The 21,187-nt window shown below is 38.6% G+C and overlaps 1 protein-coding gene across 1 annotated transcript in view; it reads right to left on the reverse strand.

The window, feature by feature from the left end:
- Positions 1-1,830: 1,830 nt before the first annotated feature.
- LOC122803875 (kinesin-like protein KIF28P) overlaps positions 1,831-21,187 on the reverse strand; it is a 251,684-nt gene continuing 232,327 nt past the window's right edge. The window contains exon 9 of the mRNA XM_044073555.1: positions 1,831-2,038. Coding sequence (XP_043929490.1) covers positions 1,831-2,038 — 208 coding nt within the window. The remainder of the gene's footprint in view (positions 2,039-21,187) is intronic.

Consider the following 21,187-nt stretch of genomic DNA (forward strand, 5'->3'; position numbering starts at 1 on the left):
GGTTAGTGGGAACACTGCCCTTATGTCCTTTTTTGCAATAAAGTTTGTTATTATTCATTTCTATCACAAAAAAGGTTGTCGAATGTCTGTAGGCGTTGTTTTTATTAGGACCATGACAAGTGAAATCTGGCACAGACCAATTTGTCACGGGACTGTTTAGTGTGGGATGGGGGGTGCTGGGTGGTAGTGTGCTAGATTATGGAAGGTGACTAAGAGGGGCTTAGGAAAGGGTTAAGTGAGTTGGAATCTGAGGGGAAGTGAAGTAGTGTTGAGGGGTGTGGCTTGGGGTTTTTGAAAGGAAATCCAGAGTGAGTAGGCACATTTTGGTGTGGTCTTGTTGCCCTCCCTGCCCAACCCAATTGATGTTGGTTTGAGGTTTGTTGGGCGGAAAAGAGGGTCAGACCTGACCCTCATCTGTTCCCCCTCTACAGGATTCAGTTGGTGGTTGACTTGGAATGGAAAATTGGAAGTTGTGAGGTATTACGTTGAGCGGGGATGCTGCCTTTGCTGTTTATCCAAAGCGACCAGGTACACTGCCTTTATGTTTAGTTAATTGTATTTAATGGGTGAGCAGGTTGCTGCCCTTATGTTGTTATTGATTTTGATTGATGTTTCAATAAAGTTTGTTACAATTCCTTTACCTAATTGTATCTAAGGGGCGAGCGGGAACGCTGCCCTTATGTCCTTATGTTGCAATAAAGTTTGTTATTATTCATTTCTATCACAATAAAGGTTGTCAAATGTCTGTGGGTGTTTGTGTTTTTTTATTAGGACTGTGACAAATGCTGTTTCCCCCTCATTATCAATACCTATACCTTTCCTGCAGCCTGCAGATTCTACAGAAGTTGTAACTGTAAATGAAAAATGATTCTGTTCTTTTACAACTACAAAATCAGACTTTGTGACTAGAAGTCCTTTAACTTTCCACAAGTGTTAGTGGAAAGAACAATGTAAAAACAAATTTTCTCAGCATTTACATATTACTTTTAGGTTACATTGGGAGACAGCTTTGTTGTCTGAATATTTTACAACCTAGGTCAGTTTCTAGAACTCTTTTGCTATATATAGATTCACACCTGATCACCTAAAACCATCTTAGGTCACACATTCCTTCATTTAAAAGAGCGACTCCCCTTTCTTAAGGCAGCTCAGTCCATATGTGTCTTAACAGTTTAAGACTTAATGTTGTTGTTGCTTTTTCCTGGTAAGGGGTCGCCACAGCAGAACTCTGGTCTGCTAATGATTGGCAGTAGATTTTTTTACAAAACACAGAGGTGCCAGCTCAACACCCAACCTTCAACAAAGGCACACCCATTTATGCATGCATGCTTTTCGAACACTACCCAACCGCGAGGAGGACATGCAGACTCCACACAGAAGGCACTGCAAAGCCAAGCTGAGAATCGAACAGGAGAACCTCTTGCTGGGAGGTAACAACGCTACCACTGTACCACCACAGAATACAGTTTAAGGCTTAATACCAACCTTATATCCTTCCATTATCCATCAGTCCACATAAATCTTTATAAAGCTGTTTAAACTGTATGTTACTATATATTGAAATATTCTAAAAAAGGAATACTGTCAAAATGCAGGCTTAAATGTTGCAACTAATCAGTTTATGGTATTCTATGCAATTCAAGAAGATCTCAGAAACTCTTTATTACCTTGTGAGGAGACTGAATTTTGATAACTGACTCAGATGCTTGTGAATGATCATCCTGTTTCATCACACGGTGTGCTAAGTTATGAAATTTAATGCAAATCTTGAATTACCCAGACACCAGTGAATTTAACAAAGGACAAAGAACATGATCTTGTATGAATAATTTATGCAATTTTAGCAAAACTGATACATTTTTTAGGTATTAGAGAACAGAAGAGCTGTAGGTTACCTCTTTCAGATAAGTGTATAAATTCTGCTTTTTGAAGAGACATAATTTTTGCCTGCAGTCTTGCATTCTCTTCCTTAAGGTCGTTATGAACATGTAGAATTGTACAATTATTTATGATTGCTTGGTTCTGTATATTCTTCACTCTGAAAAGTAAATATAATAAGTTTAATTTTGATTGTCTCACTGAATTAATATCAGATGCAACATCACACCTCTGGAATATGTATGTATTTAAAAGTCATGATTTATGTGAACATGTTTAATCAGATATGTGCTTCTATTGTTACTATTTCTTTACCAATAAAAATCAAATGGAGTTGAAAAATATGGTTGTGCAATATATGCCTGCCACTCTGCAGTAGTCCTTCAATTGTTATTTGATTTGTGAATCAAATTTGCCTTGATTAACTGTTTGCAGTCATGTGACCTAGTTTTTATTCTCATTGTGCATTTATTTGATTTGTTACAAGAAATGTTGCACATATATTAATAAGAAATGCAATTAGTAGAATAGAGATTCCCCCAATGTACTTAGCACTGGCCTATTAAATGGCTTTGAACATTAAATTACATAGATAATGCTAGAGAATATTTAAAAAAAAAAAAGAGAGAGAGAGAGTATGTGAAAGGGAGAGATGATAGAAATTACTTTCTTCTTAAATTATATCAGGGAAAGGTAAATTTGTGAAATGCCTTCTTTTTAAAGAAAATGGCTGCTGTAGTTCAAAGCAGATGGGGAAAATTCAGCAGCTTATGCAGAATGTAAGGAATAACATGTCAGACTGTCCTAGCATGCTGTATTTTCAAAGTATAACTGCTGTGAGAAATAAAAGTACAGTTGCATTTGGTATCATGATAGCTAACCAGATGGTGCACATGTAACAACCAGAGGCACAGTATTTATATGACAGCCGCAACTATTTCATGAGAATATAAATCATTATGTTAATAAATTAGTAATGTAGTCAATTAATGGACCTGCTATGCAATGAAAACACATTCCCAGTGCTCATGGCAGTGGAGGATGTGGAACACGTATAGCTGGGCAGGGTCTTACAACTGCTAGTTCTGTATTGCACTTCTAGAATATAATGTTTAATTTTTTCACAAGTATGTTAAAATTTGCAGTCTAAGATTCTGGACTACCATGAAACTAATTTCTGTATCGTTGGGCAATGACAGTTGACAAAAACAATATACCAGGGCTGCACAAACAGGAGGAGAGCAGACATAGATCTTGGAATGATTGACACAAGCCATTGAACATGAATATGCCAGGTAGGCTGAGAAGAACTCATTGATTTCTCTAAGCCAAGGCTGGATGAACAAGTGTGAAAAGGCACTCTCAACCACAACAAGTAGAACAGTGGGTTATACACAAATCACTATCAAGCTGTATAATAAACTTGTAGGGGGGGGGGGGGCTGAACATGCAATGAGTAATTTGTGGTGGAAAATCAGCAGTTAACCAGTTACATAAGATAAGGGATCCAAGATTTGACGTGGTTTAAGACCAGTCCCTTTCAGAGCAGATGTATGGGTTAGAGTGTGAGCACTAAAATACTGGATAAGCTGACAGACACCATTTGCTGTGGTACCAGGTGATTTGAGATGAAGTTCAGTCATTTATATCTTATATATCATAGGGATTCTAGTTTTGGGACTTTAAAGGTGAGACTCTTTACTTGGAGATGTAGGAGTGGGTTGGAGACTGATCATTGTCATGCCGGAGTGAACTAAAGTTACTGATATACTGAAGAAAGCTAATGGATTCCACTGGGCTAGTTAGGGGTACTTGAAAAGTGTTCTATGGGACACAGGAGAACAACTCGTTTTACTGACTGTTGGTTTGACATCCTCTAAAGTGAACAGTATTTTATGTCAACAGAATGGCTGTAAGATACTTCAAAGATTTGTTTATGGATATGGAATTGTAGAGAAAGCAGGATGTGGTGCCACATTTGCATAGTACAGTGTTTTTCTTTTCTCCATGGCTGTATCATTTTTAGTTAGGATAAGTAGCAATAACTGTTTGTTTTTATAGTTTACATTTGTTTTACTTTCATTATATTTCATTGTACAGCTTTGCTAATTCTGATATTACCTGAAGAAAGGTAGTGCTGAGCTTGCAGATCAATGAGTGATGTTTAATTGCAGTGTGATTCATTGAGTGGTCCTGCAATGAGAATGTCATAGACCTGAACACAGCAGTGATATTGTAGAGGTCAAAGGATAAAAAGCTTTGCACGGTACTGTTTTTGTTCTCTCTATCTTCTGCTGTGCAATTAATCAAGCATTGTAGAAACTCCATAAAGTCCTCTAAATTATCAGACTTCGTTGATGTTAATTAGCATTGTATATCCATAGCATACCAGCAATAAGGATGGCCTGTTTGTGATTTTGTGACTTATTTTCCCTTACACTGTCTTATACTGGGTCTGAGGCATTCATAAATTTTGATCAGTGTCTCCAGAATGGCAATGAAGCTACTACAAAAGCTTATTTCAGTAGATCCTAGGAGTGGACTGATGGTAAGGGCAAGTTGAAAAGTGTTACTGTTAAAATGTTGTTTTACTTCCTAAGTTTTCAAAAGTAAATTCTGCTTCTTTGATACAACATTCATGGATGCGTATAACAAGCCAAGCCATATATTTCATGTAAAGCAACTTGAAATCTGTTAATATACAGCACATAAATAGCACCAGAACATAAAAGTATTTTTACCATCTCCTTTTCTTGTCTGAGGAAGGCCAGACTTACATGTCATAGCAATATTTAAAACAACTGAAGAAGCCTGATCAACTGAAAACAAACTTCAGGTAAAATACTATTGAACAAATAATTTCAAAGGACATGAGTCAAGTAAGGAAAGTAGAAAATGTGTTGACTTAACCCAGCTCTGTGGCATAGAGTAATGAAGCTCTTACTACAATGCAGGAGTTTTGGGTTTGAGCAGCCTGGAAATACAAGGTGGAGGGAAGTGTCTCCTGCTCACCAACTGTTAGAGAAACAGCGTGTGGGCACGTGAGCACTTGTGCGTATATGTGTGTGTGTGTTTGTGCACAAGCATGTATTTGTCTGTCTAAGTGCCTGTGAGAGAAAACAGTGTCAGAGGGAGGGTAGGTGAGAGAGGTTTTCTGAAGAAGTAAGCAATTGTTTCCTTTAAAACTTATGCTCTTGACAAGGTCATCTTGTTCAGAATGAAGAAAAGTATATATACACTTTGTGAGGAATGTTGGTAATGACCAGATTAAAAAGTGAGAATTTTTTAGTAGGGGATTATATCTGTTAGGCAAAATGATAAACTGGAATGATCCATGCTGAAAGAAAATTCCATTCACTTGCTTTGATTTTGGTTCATAGAGATCTAAATTAAAGTCTCCAAGTAAAAGTAGTTTGCTATTATTTGATAACGTGAGAACATCTTGTAACATCTCTCTCATGGTTGTAACATTGGCAGATGGTGAGATATATACAGTGGTAGTGTTGTGCTTTGTGGAGCCACTTATTTGTAAATGTACAAGCACCCAGTTGGGAGAGTATTTGAAGAGGTTTTCACTTTGTCCAAGAAGTAAAGTTCTGAAATATTGACTTATTCCAATGAACATAATTACACCATCTGCCCCCTACTGAAATGTCTGCACTCAAAATGCTGACTGCCAACAAGACGAAAAAACCTCTGAAATCACAGGAGAAGAGCAAATTTAAAAAATTACTCTTCTGCCTTAAATTATTTAAAAATTTTGCTTTCTGAAGAATCCCTGAAAAATGGAGTTGGAAGGCTGCCAAACAATGTGTTACCAATTAGTAGGTAGTAAGGATTAAAATTTGAGGACAGAAAGAGGTAAAGTGCAGCAAAAATATGTGTCCCACTATAAGTTGGTGGATAGTACACGGCAGCAGTACATGCACTTTGTCTCCTGCTGTGAGCTATCAATCACAGCAGCAGACAGCACAAATTACCTTTGCCACTTTGACAGATATGAACGGGGGTATATAGGAGAGGGGAGATGAGTTTAAGGACTAAAACTCAGGCATAACTAAAGAATGAAAATGGACTACTTTAGAACGGAAAAGAAGTAAAAGGCACTGAGAATACTGCTCTGTGTAATTATCCCTGTTTGTCTTTTAAGTAGTCATTGAAAAGCAAGAAGTGATAATTAAACCTGACAGACTAAAAGAAAGCAGGGTATATGTGGAAACACATGCAAAGTCAATGCACTGACAGGAGCTTAGGGTTATGATGTAATATTTTAAAGACAAACACTGCACTGTGGGATACCTAGAGGCAGACTAAAATATAAAGATGTTAGACTCCGGAATTACATTTAAAAATATGAAAAAAAGGATATAGAGTCCAAAAGTGATGTTAAAATGTAGAAAACATCAAAACATGATGAAATAAATGTGTTCTCAGTCTCTGGGTGCGGTTCTCCTTTAAGTGGCATGAATCTCAAATGCAATAAATTCTGTTGGGGTCCAGCTGATCAAAAGAGGAAGCAATAAAGTGTATGTGTGTGTGGGGAAGGGTGGGTTGTATAATACAAATAAGGAAAGAAAGTACCAGATTCAAATGTAAAAGAGTAGGAGATAAGTAGCACCTTGAGAAAAGACAGTGGCTAGAATATATATGCAAACATTCTTAGCTACTGAATGTTGTACTCAGAGGTGATAGATTGCTCTTCTATTAATCCCCATGGGAACTGATTAAGATCAATGATCATCAATGCCTGAGTGTGAACAAAAGCAAATGTAACACCTCCTAGTGCTAACTACAGCCCAGCCATTGCCATTCAGTGTGCGCATGTTCACAGTTGCCACACCTAAGAAGTCTTCACTTAAACTGGCCATTGCAAAGTAAAAGACAGAGGAGTGAAGCTATGTAGTGGGGCACCAAAATGAAAAGACAGAACTAAAGCATATGGACTGGAAAGAAAAAGAAAGAAACTGAACAGCTAACTTAAGGTAGGGGCATAACATAGGCCAAGGGTTTATTGAAGATACTAACACTAGGCAAACTGCAGTAGTGAGTCTATCTAATGGCAAGAGAGAAAAAAGTGAAATGGGGTAAAGGAGGGAGAGTAGCCTGGGGAGAGAGTGCCACTGCACTTACAGAGAAGGGAGGCCAGATAGAATCAATGTATTATTACCTACCTAGTGAGCCATAAGTTGTCTTTTATTGACTGGTTCTCTGAGAGCAGATGAGTAGCTTAACTTAACTGAATACAGCCAGCTACCACTGTAGCATTGTAAGAAACTGCTATATTGAACTGAAGACAGAAGCATGAATATAGTCAGCCTTATTTTTTATTGAATGGTTCTCTGGAGGATATTAAGGAATCACTTGATCGCTATGCTTTCTGGCAGTTCAGAAGGCTGCATGTTGTTCCCATTAAGTAGAAAGGCTGCTTGTTGTTCCCACTAAGTAGAAAGGCTGCATGTTGTTCCCACTAAGTAGAAAGGCTGCATGTTGTTCCCACTAACTATATTATTATGTCCTTTCAACTGGTCATCTCATGTGCAAATCAGTTAAAATAATTTGAGGAGATGTTAGGCCTATAGCACATCATATTGATTAAAGTGCATCTGACAATAACAGTTTACTCAACATCTAAAGCAGTTTCCCATTTAGCCAGCATGGATGCTGGACTCTCACTAGGTATTGGAATGCTCTTGCCTTACCCTGGAATTTGTATTGGCAGTAACTGCAGTTGGTTCCTCTTGCAGCTGTCAAAGACATCAAGTAACCTTGACTATAACTAGCACATTCATGGTCACATTCATGGTCAAAGCCCTTAAGTCAGACCATCATGATTAAACTTTGGGCAAAGCAAATGAGTAATTAATTTTTTGAAACTCATTGAAGGTCACAGTAAGAAAGATATTATTCTAACAAAGTAAAAGGTATAAGGCAGAAATCTAACCTTGCATAGCACACAGGCCATCAGAGGACATGCACAAGCATGCACTCACACACACCTCTAGAGAAATCATAAGTCTATTGGTTCAACTATGAAAGGTCTTTGGATAGCTGTGGTGAAATCCCAACAAAACCCATGAGGACACAGGGACAACATGTAGCATCCGATCAGAAGGACCCCCAGCCTGAAACTGAGCTATAGCACAAAGCTTAGTGAGGCAGTAACATTAATCACATACCACTGTACTATCCTCAAAAGAAAATTATAACCAGTCATTTTAACTTCTTGCTCCTTAATGTGTAAGATCCCTTACATGATATACCGCCCTACACTTGGGTGCTCAGGTGTTTAAAAATAAAGGCACACATCCACAACAAACATCTATACCTAAAATCTACCTAAATCTTACTCATTAGTCCAGCCACTTTACTCATTAGGCCAGCCACTTTATTTTCTTTATTGGTGTTCTAGGAGCCTTTTATTATATAGTTGAACAATTTGCCAGATACTGGACCTGGCTTCCTCTCAGGTAGTTCAGAGCCAACCATAAGCCAATGGTCTGCAGTAACTCTGCACTGTTACAGCTCAAAACACCTACATGATTTTATAAGTTGGAGGACAGCAATACTATGCTCATTACTTCTGAAATGTGTAACTTCTGCTAATCAACTGCAAATATCTACTGGTCTTGCAGTGGCCACATCTACTGAATGTATTTACATTATGTTGCTGTTATTCTGCATCTTCTAACATTTTATGCATTGTTTCTCATTTGCTACATATTGTTCTTTCAAAGTGTTTTTTCTACATGTTTGTATTTTCAGTGTTGTAATAAGCTACAATAGAAAAGGGGCTTGGGAAAAACTTGATTACTTTAAATAAATAAATAAAGACTGAATGAAATAGAATAGATTATGTCTCTGCTGGGGGCAGGCAGATGACAGACAGATGGAAAAGAGACAGCAGAGGACAACAGAAAGAAAAAAACATCTATGCTTTAGCACCCTAGTACTAAAATAGATAGTTAAACCACAAAACGTCATGCAGCAGAAAGATGCAAAAGAAAATAAAGTAGATGGAATAATTAGTCTCCTTTTAGTATCTGAAGAAAAAACAGATCAATAAATAAATACAAAGAGAAAGCTAAAGGAGGAAAATATTTGTATGACTCTGTGTGTGTGTGTGTGTGTGTGTGTGTGTGTGTGTGTGTGTGTGTGTGTGTGTGTGTGTGTGTGCGCGCGCGCGCACACGCGCGTGCAAGCACATGCTCACACTTCTACATATGCTTTAATCCCATTTATGAGAGCAAATACATAAGTCAGAAGATTAAAAGAAATATGAATGCATTTGTATAGGAAGAGGCTTTCAGTTTAGTGCATGTATGTGCAGACAGAATGCCCTTCCCCATGTTCCCCTGTGCTGGTTCTTTTGGAAATGTTGCTATTATTAAGGTACTATAAGTGTAGAGCTACCATTGTTCATTGGCTAATATTAAGCTTGGTCACTATCATCATGGAACTGATACAGTGCAAGACTTTTCCGTCATTCTTTGTAAAAAAAAAAAAACACCATAATTAAAGTCAGTAGTATAATTCTCAAGGTTTCAGACGTCTACTATGAGACAGTATTATACAGACCTACTGATGACATGACCAGTGTATTTTATTTATTTTATTTTTATTTTGCTGTTGTTTACTGGGTTTGTCCATCTGAGTCTAGACAAACACTCCTTTTCAGCAGAGGTCTGGGGAAAAAAAGCTCCAAAATATTTTAAATATTTATGAACAGTCAATAAGTAATATACATTAACAGAAACAAATGATTTAATTATTTGATTGCATTCATATGAAAATAAAGGAAAATATTACATTATAAAAGATGCTTCTGCATTAATAGATGTCGAACATTAAGCATTTGAAAAGGTGTATTAATGGATTTCTCAAACATTTAACTGATCGTGTGCTTAGTGCTTAGAAATTCAAAGAAATAGAGGTAAAGGAAAGAAAGTATAAGGCAGAAAAAGTAGATTCAGAAAAAAATATATAAATATATATATATATATACACACACACACACACACACACACACACACACACACACACACACACACACACACACACACACACGTGGTTTACTATGGAATGCTTGACACTACCAAGGTTGAGTCAAGCTGTGGGAACCCTGCATTTGCAATGTTTGTATGTCAAATACCAACATTACTGACTGTCCAAAACTTGCCCCCCTTCCAGACCTATATTTGCACTTGATCCTGTGTTCAGAGCAGTAGGGAATTTCAGTGTGTTTAAAATAGTGTTTGGGCTTGTCAGTATTCAGTATTCCAATATTTTGCAAAAGGTTTTGGTGAATTCTTCACTTAACCTTGGTAGCATTTAGCATTCAGTAGTAAACATAGATATATATATATATATATATATATATATATATATATATATATATATATATGTAGGTGGAAGATACTAATAAAACTGTTCAGGTATTGTTCATGACCGAGGGGGCATATGATTCTGAATGGATAGAAATGATTTCACAATATGGCACTCTGAAGCTAACAATGACATTTATCCTGGAGATGTACAGGGGCAGATCCATTGACTTTATAGGTGTAGTTTTCATTGAGTTTTAAGAGAGTATGCATTCTGAATGGATTTCAATGGTACAGGGAACTGGTTTCATAATTTAGCTACACTATTGAATATAAAAAGTCACCTGCAGGATTATTTTTTTTTTAAAGTGTAAAATTCTGTTCATGGAATTGTGTTGTATAAAGTTTTTAAGCTTTCAGCAATTTTCTGGCTTACTAAGAAGTCCATGTATTGCAGTTACTGTAGCTGAGAAAAATTTTAATGCTGTGGTAGTTCTCACTAGTTTAATTCTCTGAGGTCTAAGCAGTGGTGTTCTCTATTGATATAGTTTACTGCAGGTTTGGCTATTTTTTAATAACAGTGCTCAAATTTGGACAGTTGTGAGACTTATAGGTTAGTGAAGATTGGAGTAGCATACAGGAGAGACAAAAATAAAAAAAAGTAGAGACTATAAATCTTCTGGCTGTGTCAATGATGTAGGTTTTTACTCTGAATCATGTATTTCGTTTTTGATGATTATTTTTAACCATGTATGATATATGGTGGTTAAATTTCAATTGATCATTTACAATGACACCCAGTAATTTTGTTTGGTTTACTTCTGTTATGGTGTTGCTGCAGAGGTGATAGTGAATACTGTTGTTTTTGCTGAAATGTGTTTTGGGGTGAAAAGCAGTAATTTTGTTTTTTTTTAGGATTTAGAAGTAGTTATGAATTATTTAATCATGTTTCAGTTGATAAGAAGGATTATTGTATAAAGTCTCAGACTTTAGAGAGAGATTTGGCTGAGCATATTAGGGTTGAGCTGCCAGTGTATTGAACTAGGTAGGGTAGCATGTTCTGTAGCAGTATAGAGGTCATTGATTAATATGTTGAAAAGTATGAGGCCTGGTATAGATCCTAATGGATGACCAATGCTTATAGACAAGAACATGAAATATTTTTTTCTATTTGGCAGCTTGTATTCTGCTTGAGAGGTAGTTATGAAACCATTGCAGGTTGAGAGATGGTGACCACTAAGGATGAGAGTTTATGTAAAAGTTTCTGGTGGGAGACATTAGAAAAGCTTTTCCTACGTCTGCAAGATGGTGGGAAGTAAGCTTCTGGCATTTTTATGGGTGTTGTCAGTATTAATGAAATTCAGCAAAACACTAGTTGTGCTATGATGAGAATTGAACCTGTGTTGGGTAGAAGACAGAAGATGGTTATCTATTAGGCAGTTGAGAAGTTGCTTACTGTAGATCAAGATATGTGTATATACCTTTAAGAAGTTATCCAAGGGCTTGCACAAGTGTAGAAATACTGGGCACGTACAAGTCTGACTGTCATTTTTAGTTAGCTGTTGAGCTGTAAGCATGTATGTATGTAAGGTCTGTCTGTTAACTAGTCTGTTCATATTTAATGATGCTGCTATCAATCCTGATGTGCTTCTATGTATTAAAAAATCTAAAAGAAACTCCAAGCCTTCTTGTTATACGTGTTAGAAATGAATGAGCGACATGGTGCCAGAAGTAACATGTCTAAAGGGCATGGAGCCCAGAACCAGCATATCCAAAGGGCATGAAGTCAGGGATGGCATGGCTAAAATGACTAGAGACATTTGCTTAGGGCTGGTGGAATATAGATGAGCAGAACATATCGTGGTGTGGATGGGAGGAGAAATGGTGTAGGCATTATCCTGAAGGAACAGTATGCTAAGAGTGTTTTGGAGGTGAAAAGAGTGTCGGATAGAGTGATGTTTATGAAGCTGGAAATTGATGGTGTAATGATGAATGTTGTTAGTGCATATGCTCCACAAGTTGGGTGTGTGATGGATGAGAAAGAAAAATTTTGGACTGAGTTGGATGAAGTGGTGATGACTGTACCCAAGGGTGAGAGACTGGTGATTGGAGCAGATTTCAGTGGGTATGTTGGTGAAGGGAACAGAGGGGATGAGGAAGTGATGGGTAGGTATGGTGTTAAGCAAAGGAATGCAGAAGGTCAGCTGGTAGTGGTGGATTTTGCGAAAAGGATGGACATAACTGTGATGAATACATATTTTAACAAGAGAGAGGAGCATAGGGTGACATACAAGAGTGGAGGAAGATGCACACAGGTGGATTATATCTTGTGTAGAAGGGCCAGTCTGAAGGAGATTGGAGACTGTAAAGTGGTGGCAGGGGAAAGTGTAGTTAGGCAGCATAGGATGGTGGTTTGTAGGATGACATTGGTGATCAAGAAGAGGAGAATGAGTGTGAGGGCAGCACCAAGGATCAAATGGTGGAAATTGAAAAAGGGTAATTGTGAGGTGATGTTCAGGGAAGAGTTAAGACAGGCACTGGGTGGCAGTGAAGAGGTACCAAATAGCTGGGTAACTACAGCAGAGCTAGTAAAAGAGATGGCTAGAAAGGTGCTTGGTGTGACATCTGGAAAGAGGAAGGAGGACAAGGAGACCTGGTGGTGGAATGAAGAAGTACAGGAGAGTATACAGAGAAAGAGGTTGGCAAAGAAGAAATGGAATTGTCAAAGAGATGAAGAAAGTAGACAAGAGTATAAGGAGATGAGGTGCATGGCAAAGACAGAGGTGGTGAAGGCTAAAGATAAGGCGTATGAAGAGTTGTATAAAAGGTTGGACACTAAGAAGGGAGAAAAGGACCTGGCTGGCTAGACAGAGGGACCGAGCTAGTAAAGATGTGCAGCAGGTAAGGGTGATAAAGGATAGTGAGGGAAACGTACTCACAAGTGAGGAGAGTGTGTTGAGCAGATGGAAAGAGTACTTTGAGGGGTTGATGAATGAAGAGAATGAGAGGGAGAGAAGGTTGGATGATGTGCAGATAGTGAATCATAAAGTGCAGTGGATTAGCAAGGAGGAAGTAAGGATAGCTATGAAGAGGATGAAGGATGGAAAGGCTGTTGGTCCAGATGATATACCTGTGGAAGCATGGAGGTGTTTAGGTGAAATGGCAGTGGAGTTTTTAACTAGATTGTTTAATGAAATCTTGGAAAGTGAGAGGATGCCTGAGGAATGGAGAAAAAGTGTTTTGGTACCGATTTTTAAGAATAAGGGTGATGTGCATAGCTGTAATAACTACAGAGGGATTAAACTGATCAGTCACAGCATGAAGTTATGGGAAAGAGTAGTGGAAGCTAGGTTAAGAAGGGAGGTGATGATTAGTGATCAGCGGTATGGTTTCATGCCAGGAAAGAGCACTACAGATGTGATGTTTGCTCTGAGAGTGTTGATGGAGAAGTACAGAGAAAGTCAGAAGGAGTTGTATTGTGTCTTTGTGGATTTAGAGAAAGTATATGACAGGGTGCTTAGAGAGAAGTTGCGGTATTGTATGAGGAAGTCGGGAGTGTCAGAGAAGTATGTAAGAGTGGTACAGGATATGTACCAGGGTAGTGTGACAGCGGTGAGGTCTGCAGTGGGAGTGATGGATGCGTTTAAGGTGGGGTTGGGATTACATCGAGGATCAGCTCTGAGCCCTTTCTTATTTGCAATGGTGATGGACAGGTTGACAGATGAGATCAGACAGGAGTCCCCATGGACTATGTTGTTTGCAGATGACATAGTGATCTGTAGTGAGAGTAGGGAACAGGTGGAGGAGACCCTGGAGAGGTGGAGATATGGTCTAGAGAGAAGAGGAATGAAGGTCAGCAGGACTAAGACAGAATATATGTGTATGAATGAGAGGGAGGATAGAGGAATGGTGAGGATGCAGGGTGTAGAGGTGGTAAAGGTGGATGAGTTTAAGTCCTTGGGATCAACAGTTCAGAGTAATTGTGAGTGTGGAAGAGAGGTGAAGAAGAGAGTACAGGCAGGATGGAGTGGGTGGAGAAGAGTGTCAGGAGTGATTTGTGACAGACGATTACCAGTAAGAGTAAAAGGGAAGGTCTACAAGAGGGTAGTGAGACCAGCTATGCTATATGGGTTGGAGACAGTGGCACTGACAAAAAGGCAGGAGTCAGAGCTTGACGTAGCAGAGTTGAACATGTTAAGATTTGCACTGGGTGTGACAAGGACGGACAGGATTAGGAATAAGTATATTAGAGTGTCAGCCCAAGTTGGAAGGTTTGGAGACAAAGCCAGAGAGGCAAGATTACGTTGGTTTGGACATATGCTGGGGAGGGATGCAGAGTATATTGGGAAAAAGATGCTAAGGATGAAGCTGCCAGGTAACAGGAAAAGAGGGAGGCCTAAGATAAGGTTTATGGATGTGGTGCGAGAGGACATGCAGGTGGTTGGTGTAACAGACCAAGATGCAAAGGACAGGAAAAAATGGAAACAGTTGATCTGCTGTGGCGACCCCTAATGGGAGCAGCCGAAAGAAGACAAAGAAGAAGATCATCCCTAAAATGTGCAAACTTCGCAAAACAGGTCAGAAACAAATTTCAGATATTAAAACTTGCTCAGCATTATTTTTTTTGCATAATATGAAATGGGGCATGCAGAATGTTCTAAATAATATTTGGATGAACTGATACGTATGATACTGATAAAAATATTCAAATTATTACTGAAAATGTCAAAAATAAAGTCCAAATTGCATAAAACTAATAAAATAAGTGGAAATGACAGCATTTTTGCAAAGCATGTATTTGTCTTATTAAGCAAAGATATCCAAGTTATCAGAAGTGTATAAAGTGTTCGCATGCAGTGTTACAGTAAAGCTATTTTGCAAAGTACAGCCATTACAAGGCATATTTTGCAGAGTGCAGCATTTGTAGAGCATTATTTTTAAGTACAGTATTTCGAAGAGTTTATTGTGCATTTGAATGTTGTTACAAGCTCACAGATCTGTTTGTTCATATATTATTGCAAGGGCCATATTTTCGGTGTGTTTGTGTATACTTTGTGGGCATGGCAGATGGATTTTGAAAATCCGATGCACTTGTGTTTGACAGTAATATTTCTGAGAACTGGAGACTGTTTGAGCAAGAATAATATATTTTCATACAGGCTGCATTTTATTATTTATTTATTTTATTTTATTCAATTTACATTTGTTGATCTGGTTGGTGTGACTGAGCAGTGAGGCCCATTTTCATCAGAGACACGAGGAGGAAAGCTCCACAGTGGAATAGTTTTCTTAAACAGTGAAATAATTAGCACAGTTAAGCAGAATTAACATTCATATATACATACAATGTGACTATAGTTTTACGTATAGGTTTGGAAAGGAGGTTGTGGGAAAGAGAAGACATAATACTAAAGAAAAAAAAAACATCAATATGTTTAAGCTTTTAGCAATGCAATAAAACAGAGTCTGCTATTTGTGCGGATAGTAGATACTACAGTGGTGGGAATTAGGGAAATGAGAGAATCTGTGGGGAGGGGTGAGGGAAGATTAAGGCTAAGATGGGGGTAAGAGTTTTGTTTATAGCTAAAGGAAGGAGGAGAAGAGGGGAAGGAAGTGAAAAAATGCCTTAGAGGCGTGGGGAGATGAGAGCAGTGGCAGGACCACTGTGTTTTTAGGAGTTCTCTGGTAGCTGTTTTGAATTGTTTAGGGTGTTTGAGGGATGTGATATCTAATGGAAGTTTGTTCAAATTTATGATAGGGTTATAGCTGTAAAGGTTGTGACCAGTTTTGGACTTTATATATTTGTAGCATGTTTTGGTCAGAGCTGCAGCGAGTCCTAGTTGGGGAGTATTTAGTGGTAATAGGAGTTAGGCTGGGACAGAAAGATTGCTGGTAAAAAACTGAATGAATTATTTGTAGTTGAGAGAGGAGGGGCTGATGGGGTAGTTCCAGCCAGTCTATCTGTCTAAGAGAAAGACAGTGGTGAAACCTGTAAGTATGGTGTTACACCTAGAAGTTTAGTGCTAGTTTCAACAGTGATAGATATGTTATTGAGGGCAGTAGAGTAAAAGTAGATTTAAGATTAGTGAAGTTTTTGGGGAGAAGAGTAAGAGTTTAGTCTTCTTAGGGTTGAGAATTAGTAGGTTGTCATGGAGCCATGATTCAATGGAGTTAAAGCATGCTTGAGTAACAGTATGGAGGTCGGAGTGGGTGTCTGAGATGGTGATGACTGTAGAGTCATCTGCATATTGTATACGGGATGACTATGGACAAAAGATATGTAGAAGATTTGTGAAGATATTAGAGTAGTGGGCCAAGGACAGATCCTTGAGGAACTCCCATTTTCACAGGGAGGGGAGGGGATAGTGCTGGGAGCCATTTGACAGATTAGAGATGATCAGAGAGGTAGCTAGAAAACCAGGTAATAGTAGAAGAAGAAAAATTAAGATCTGATAGTTTGGTCAGGAGAAGAGAATGGGAGACTGTATCAAATGCCTTTGAGACATCCAGGAATAAGCAAGAGACCAGTTTGCTTTTATCACGGGCCTGAGAAATTGTATTTATGAAAGAGATTAGCGCAGTAGTGGTGCTATGTTTAGGGCGAAAGCCATGCTGGGTAGGTGTATAGAAGGTTTTCCCGAAGGAGGTATTGCATGACTTGTTTATGTATGCATTTTTCTAACATTTTTGAAAGAGGAGACAGTATTGCAATTTGCCTGAAATTAGTGATGTCAATGGAGTTACCTCCTTTATGTATAGGTAAGTTGTAGAAGCATTTCCATAAGGGGGGACATATGATTTGGAGATGGAGTGGTTTATTAGGATAGATACAGGGAAAGCAAGGAGTTCAGCTGCAATCTGCAAGAAATACGGGGGTAGACTGTCAGCAGAGGGAAAGCAGGGTTTATGTTTTGAGAGTAATGTTTTCATATAGTTAGTAGGGACTGTTTTTAGTGTGAAAGTGTTAGAGTGGTTAGGTGAAGGAGAAGATTTGGAAAAGCTGTCATTACCTGTAGAGGGGAAGGAGTTAATCAACTTAGATATAGAGTCAATAAAGTAGGTGTTGGATAGGCTGGCTGTTTTTTCAGGTGTATTGTTTGGGCAGAGGTTAGGGGAGGAAGGGTTTCCAGGATGTAAAATGTAGTTAACAGAGTTCCAGAATTTTTTTGGGTCTGAGCTTTGGGCCAAAGGGAGGTTGGTACAGAAGTCCTTTTTGTCTTTGTAGACATGTTATTTTGTTGGGTTTCTAAGTTCTTTATATTTTTAAGTGTATGGGGATCTTAGTTTTTATCCACAATTTCCACAACTTATCTCTGTTTTTCATTATAGTACGGGTAGTATTTGTTAACCAAGGCAATATATTAGATTTGATCCTGACAGTGCAGAGTGGAGCAAGTGCATTCAGGATGTTTAGGAAGGTAGAGTTGAATGACTGCAAAGCTTCATCTAGGGGGAGAGAGGTTAGATTTGATCAGTTTATTCTGGAGAGAGAGTTTCTGAAGGTGGACAGTTTGCGGGAGGAAATGTATCTGTGAGGCCTAGCGTAGTGTGAATTATGTCTGATAACTCGAACAGGGGAGTGGTCACTGAGGGAATTGGGCAGGGTCTCTGGATTGTGGTATTTTTGGGGGTGGGAGACTAGTATCCAGTCTAGAAGAGAGCTTGGGAGATGTGATTTTTTGGTGTAGGTGGGTGTGGAGATTAGTTGAACAAAGCCATGCTAAATTAATGAATGAAGTAGTGTTTGATGCCTGGATAGAGAGCCAGTCAATATTAACATCCCTGAGAAGGATAGTTTCATTATGAATGTTTTGGAGAGGTGGGAGAGAACGTTTTTTGAGGATAGTAATGTCTACAGGAAGAATATAGATAGCTATAATGGCGATAGTTGTGTGACTGTTTAATTTAAAGTTGGCCACCAGGAGTTCAGTAGGAGTGAAAGAGGGCATAGGTTTGTTTATGCTAAAGGGACCAAGATGGTCAGAATATACAATGGCTACTCCACCACCTTTTCTCTTTTGTCTGTCAAGTCTGAGGATGTTTTAACCTGGTGGGAGGATATCGCTGTCTTGGTTGTGTGGTTTCAACCAAGTTTCAGTCAGTGTGATTATATCAGGGGTGTGGTTAGCCATCCAGGCATGGAAGTCACTTATTTTGTTAAGAACACTTCTTAGATTCAGAGAGTAGAAGGATACCTGTTTTCTTTTAGGGGGTAGTTGGTAGGTTCTGGAGGGTTACTATTATTGACTGGAGTGGCAGGGCAGGGACCAGAGTTGGGATGAATATCACCTGACTGAAGTAGAAATCTTTGGAGGAGGAATTGTTTAATTAGGAGGTGCTTTGTTCTTTCTTGCAATGTTGTAGGATGGAAAAGCGGTAATCTGATTTTAGGTAGGGGAGTGTTTAGCGGGAAGATGGATGAGGATATGGGGAAATACTTCATGGGTTTTTGTAAAGGAATAGGTGTTACTAGTAGAAGGGCTGAAATGTGGTGGTGGGAGTGATAGAATGTGAGAGTATAAAGAAGGAGCAGTTGGGGTAGCAGGAAAAAGGTTAGGCTTTTGTAAGGCACATTGGGAGGAGAGGGTAGTAGATAAGATGGAGGTAGTAGTTATGGTAAAGTGTGTGTCTATGAGTAAATAGATGTGGGGGAAGGAACTGGCTGGATGAGAAGTAATAAGGTAAACCAAGTAAGATGTAGTTAGAGAGTAAGACTACTGTTAGAGTAAAGTAGGAGAGGCAAGACGGGGGTGCCCTGGGAAAACAGGAAGGGGTGGGGTGTGTAGGAGGGATAAATATATAAAAAATGATATGGGGTGACCAGTTTCAGAGTGCAATGCTTGTAAGAAGAAGGAAAAAAAAACAATCAGCCAGATTTCACTTTTTAAATGATTTACCACAGGGGCTAATGGTAAGCTTAGAAAACACATGTTCTAGAGGGAAACAAAAAAGACTGCCAGATTTGTGAAAGCAGACCTTTTTGAGAGGGTAGGAATGAATTTTGGAGAGACAGAGTTAACGGAATTAATGGCAGGTGTTCCCTGGTAATGTGCTCGCAAGAGGAGATGCCAGCTTATAAGCTCTAGTTTAGCAACAAGTAGGTTTGCATACTTTTTTTTTGATAAATTCTGATAAAGATGACCATATGAAGGCATTTATTCTGCTTAATTTAGCTGGGTCAGAAGCTATAGAAAAAGAATGTTCATTTGTGTATGCGCCTGCTATCTATGCAGAAGGTGGGGAAAACCATCATATTGTAGTACCGGCTGAATCAAGGGAGGACACAGAGTGCTTAAAACATAAATTTAGAGAAATGTGTAATCCCTCTAGACAAATGTTACAATGGAAAGGCATTTATTTTATACAAGGCTAAAATGTGCAGATTTAAGGGATGAGTTGATAAAAGACAGACTTGTTTGTGGCATAAAAGATATTGCTGTGATAAAGATTTTGCTTCGTGACAGTGATTTAATTTTGAATAAGGTCATTGAGATTTGGCAGATATATGAGTTCACAGAAAAGCACACAAATATGCGAACAAATGAGAATAGCTCTAGAAGGCAAAGTGATAAATCTCATGTTGATAGTATGCAGCATGTGGTTAAAAGAAACAGGCCCAGGCACATGTCAGCAACTGTAACCTCTGCAGCACTCACTGGTAAACCCCAGAACATTCTAGCAAGTTCTAAGGCAAACTCAGGAAATTGCACAATCTCAGTGAAGCATGTGTGAGTCAGCAAACTCAAAGCATGGGCCCCCATCTAGTTTCATTGCCAACTATAGTAATTGTGGTGGAAGTCATGAATCTAAAAGGGAGAAATGTTTACCTTTTGGTCAACAATGCCACAAATGCAATAAATGGAATTACTTCAAAAGATTTTGTAAATCAGAAGGCCCCCATTCTTTTATTAAAAGGGAACATTTTAAGAAACAAGTTGATCAGTTAGACAGAGGCAACTCTACTCTTTATGTTGATGGTGTGTCAATGCTTCATGAAACAGTCAATACATTAGATTTAACGGCAAAGAATGAAGTATTTTGTACTGTTCAGAAAAATGGCAAACCCAAAGAGCTCAAAGTTGATACAGATTCCAAGTACAATGTTATATCTGCAGGAACATTTGCTAGAGTGTGTAAAGGTGAAAGGCTTGATTTGGCAAGGTGCGTGAAGCGTGTTGCTTATGGAAGTGAAGAAATTCAAACTGAAGGCTCAGTAGTGCTTTTATGTTACTCTGCTGGAAGAAACTATGACTTATTATTTTATGTGGTCAAAAGCATGTTCAGTCATTATTAGGGCTCAGAGATAGTTTAAAATGGGACTGCTTTCATTTAATAAGGAAGTCCATCATGTTAGTTTAAAAGACCACTACTCTAATTTGGCCCAGCACATTTTCTCTACCTATGTTGATCTTTTCAAAGGCAAATTAGGCAAGCTTCCAGTTGTGTACTCCATGACATTTTACCCAGCGGCCAGTTCAGTCCAGTTATCAGGCCAGCACGTAAAGTTCCAATAGCCTTGCAAGACAGAGTCATTGCCAAGCTAGATAAAAATGGTGCGACAAAGTGTGATTTGTCCAGTTAAAACACCAACTGAATGGGTATCTTCCATGGTGGTAGCTCATAAGAAAAGCTCAGATGACATCAGAATATGCATTGACCCACATGATTTGAACAAAGCACTAAAAAGACCTCATCACCCAATGTGCACAGTCGAAGAAGTCGCAGCCGTGATGCCAAATGCCACAATTTTTTTCGATCTTGGATGCAGAGAGTTCATTTTGGCAAATTCAGCTTGACAAAAGTCATCAATGTTTACTATTTTAAGTACTCCATTTGGCAAGGACAGATTTTTGAGTATGCCATTTGGGATAAATTCTGCAAGTGAAGTCTTTCAACGTGCAATGGAGCAAATTTTTTCTGGGTATCCTTATGCAATTATAGTAGGCGATATACTAGTAGGAGGTCATGATGAAGCAGAAAATGACAGA

The sequence above is a fragment of the Protopterus annectens genome, chromosome 6.part0 (genome assembly GCF_019279795.1).
Source record: "Protopterus annectens isolate FY-2018-M chromosome 6.part0, PAN1.0, whole genome shotgun sequence".
Taxonomy (NCBI): domain Eukaryota; kingdom Metazoa; phylum Chordata; order Ceratodontiformes; family Protopteridae; genus Protopterus; species Protopterus annectens.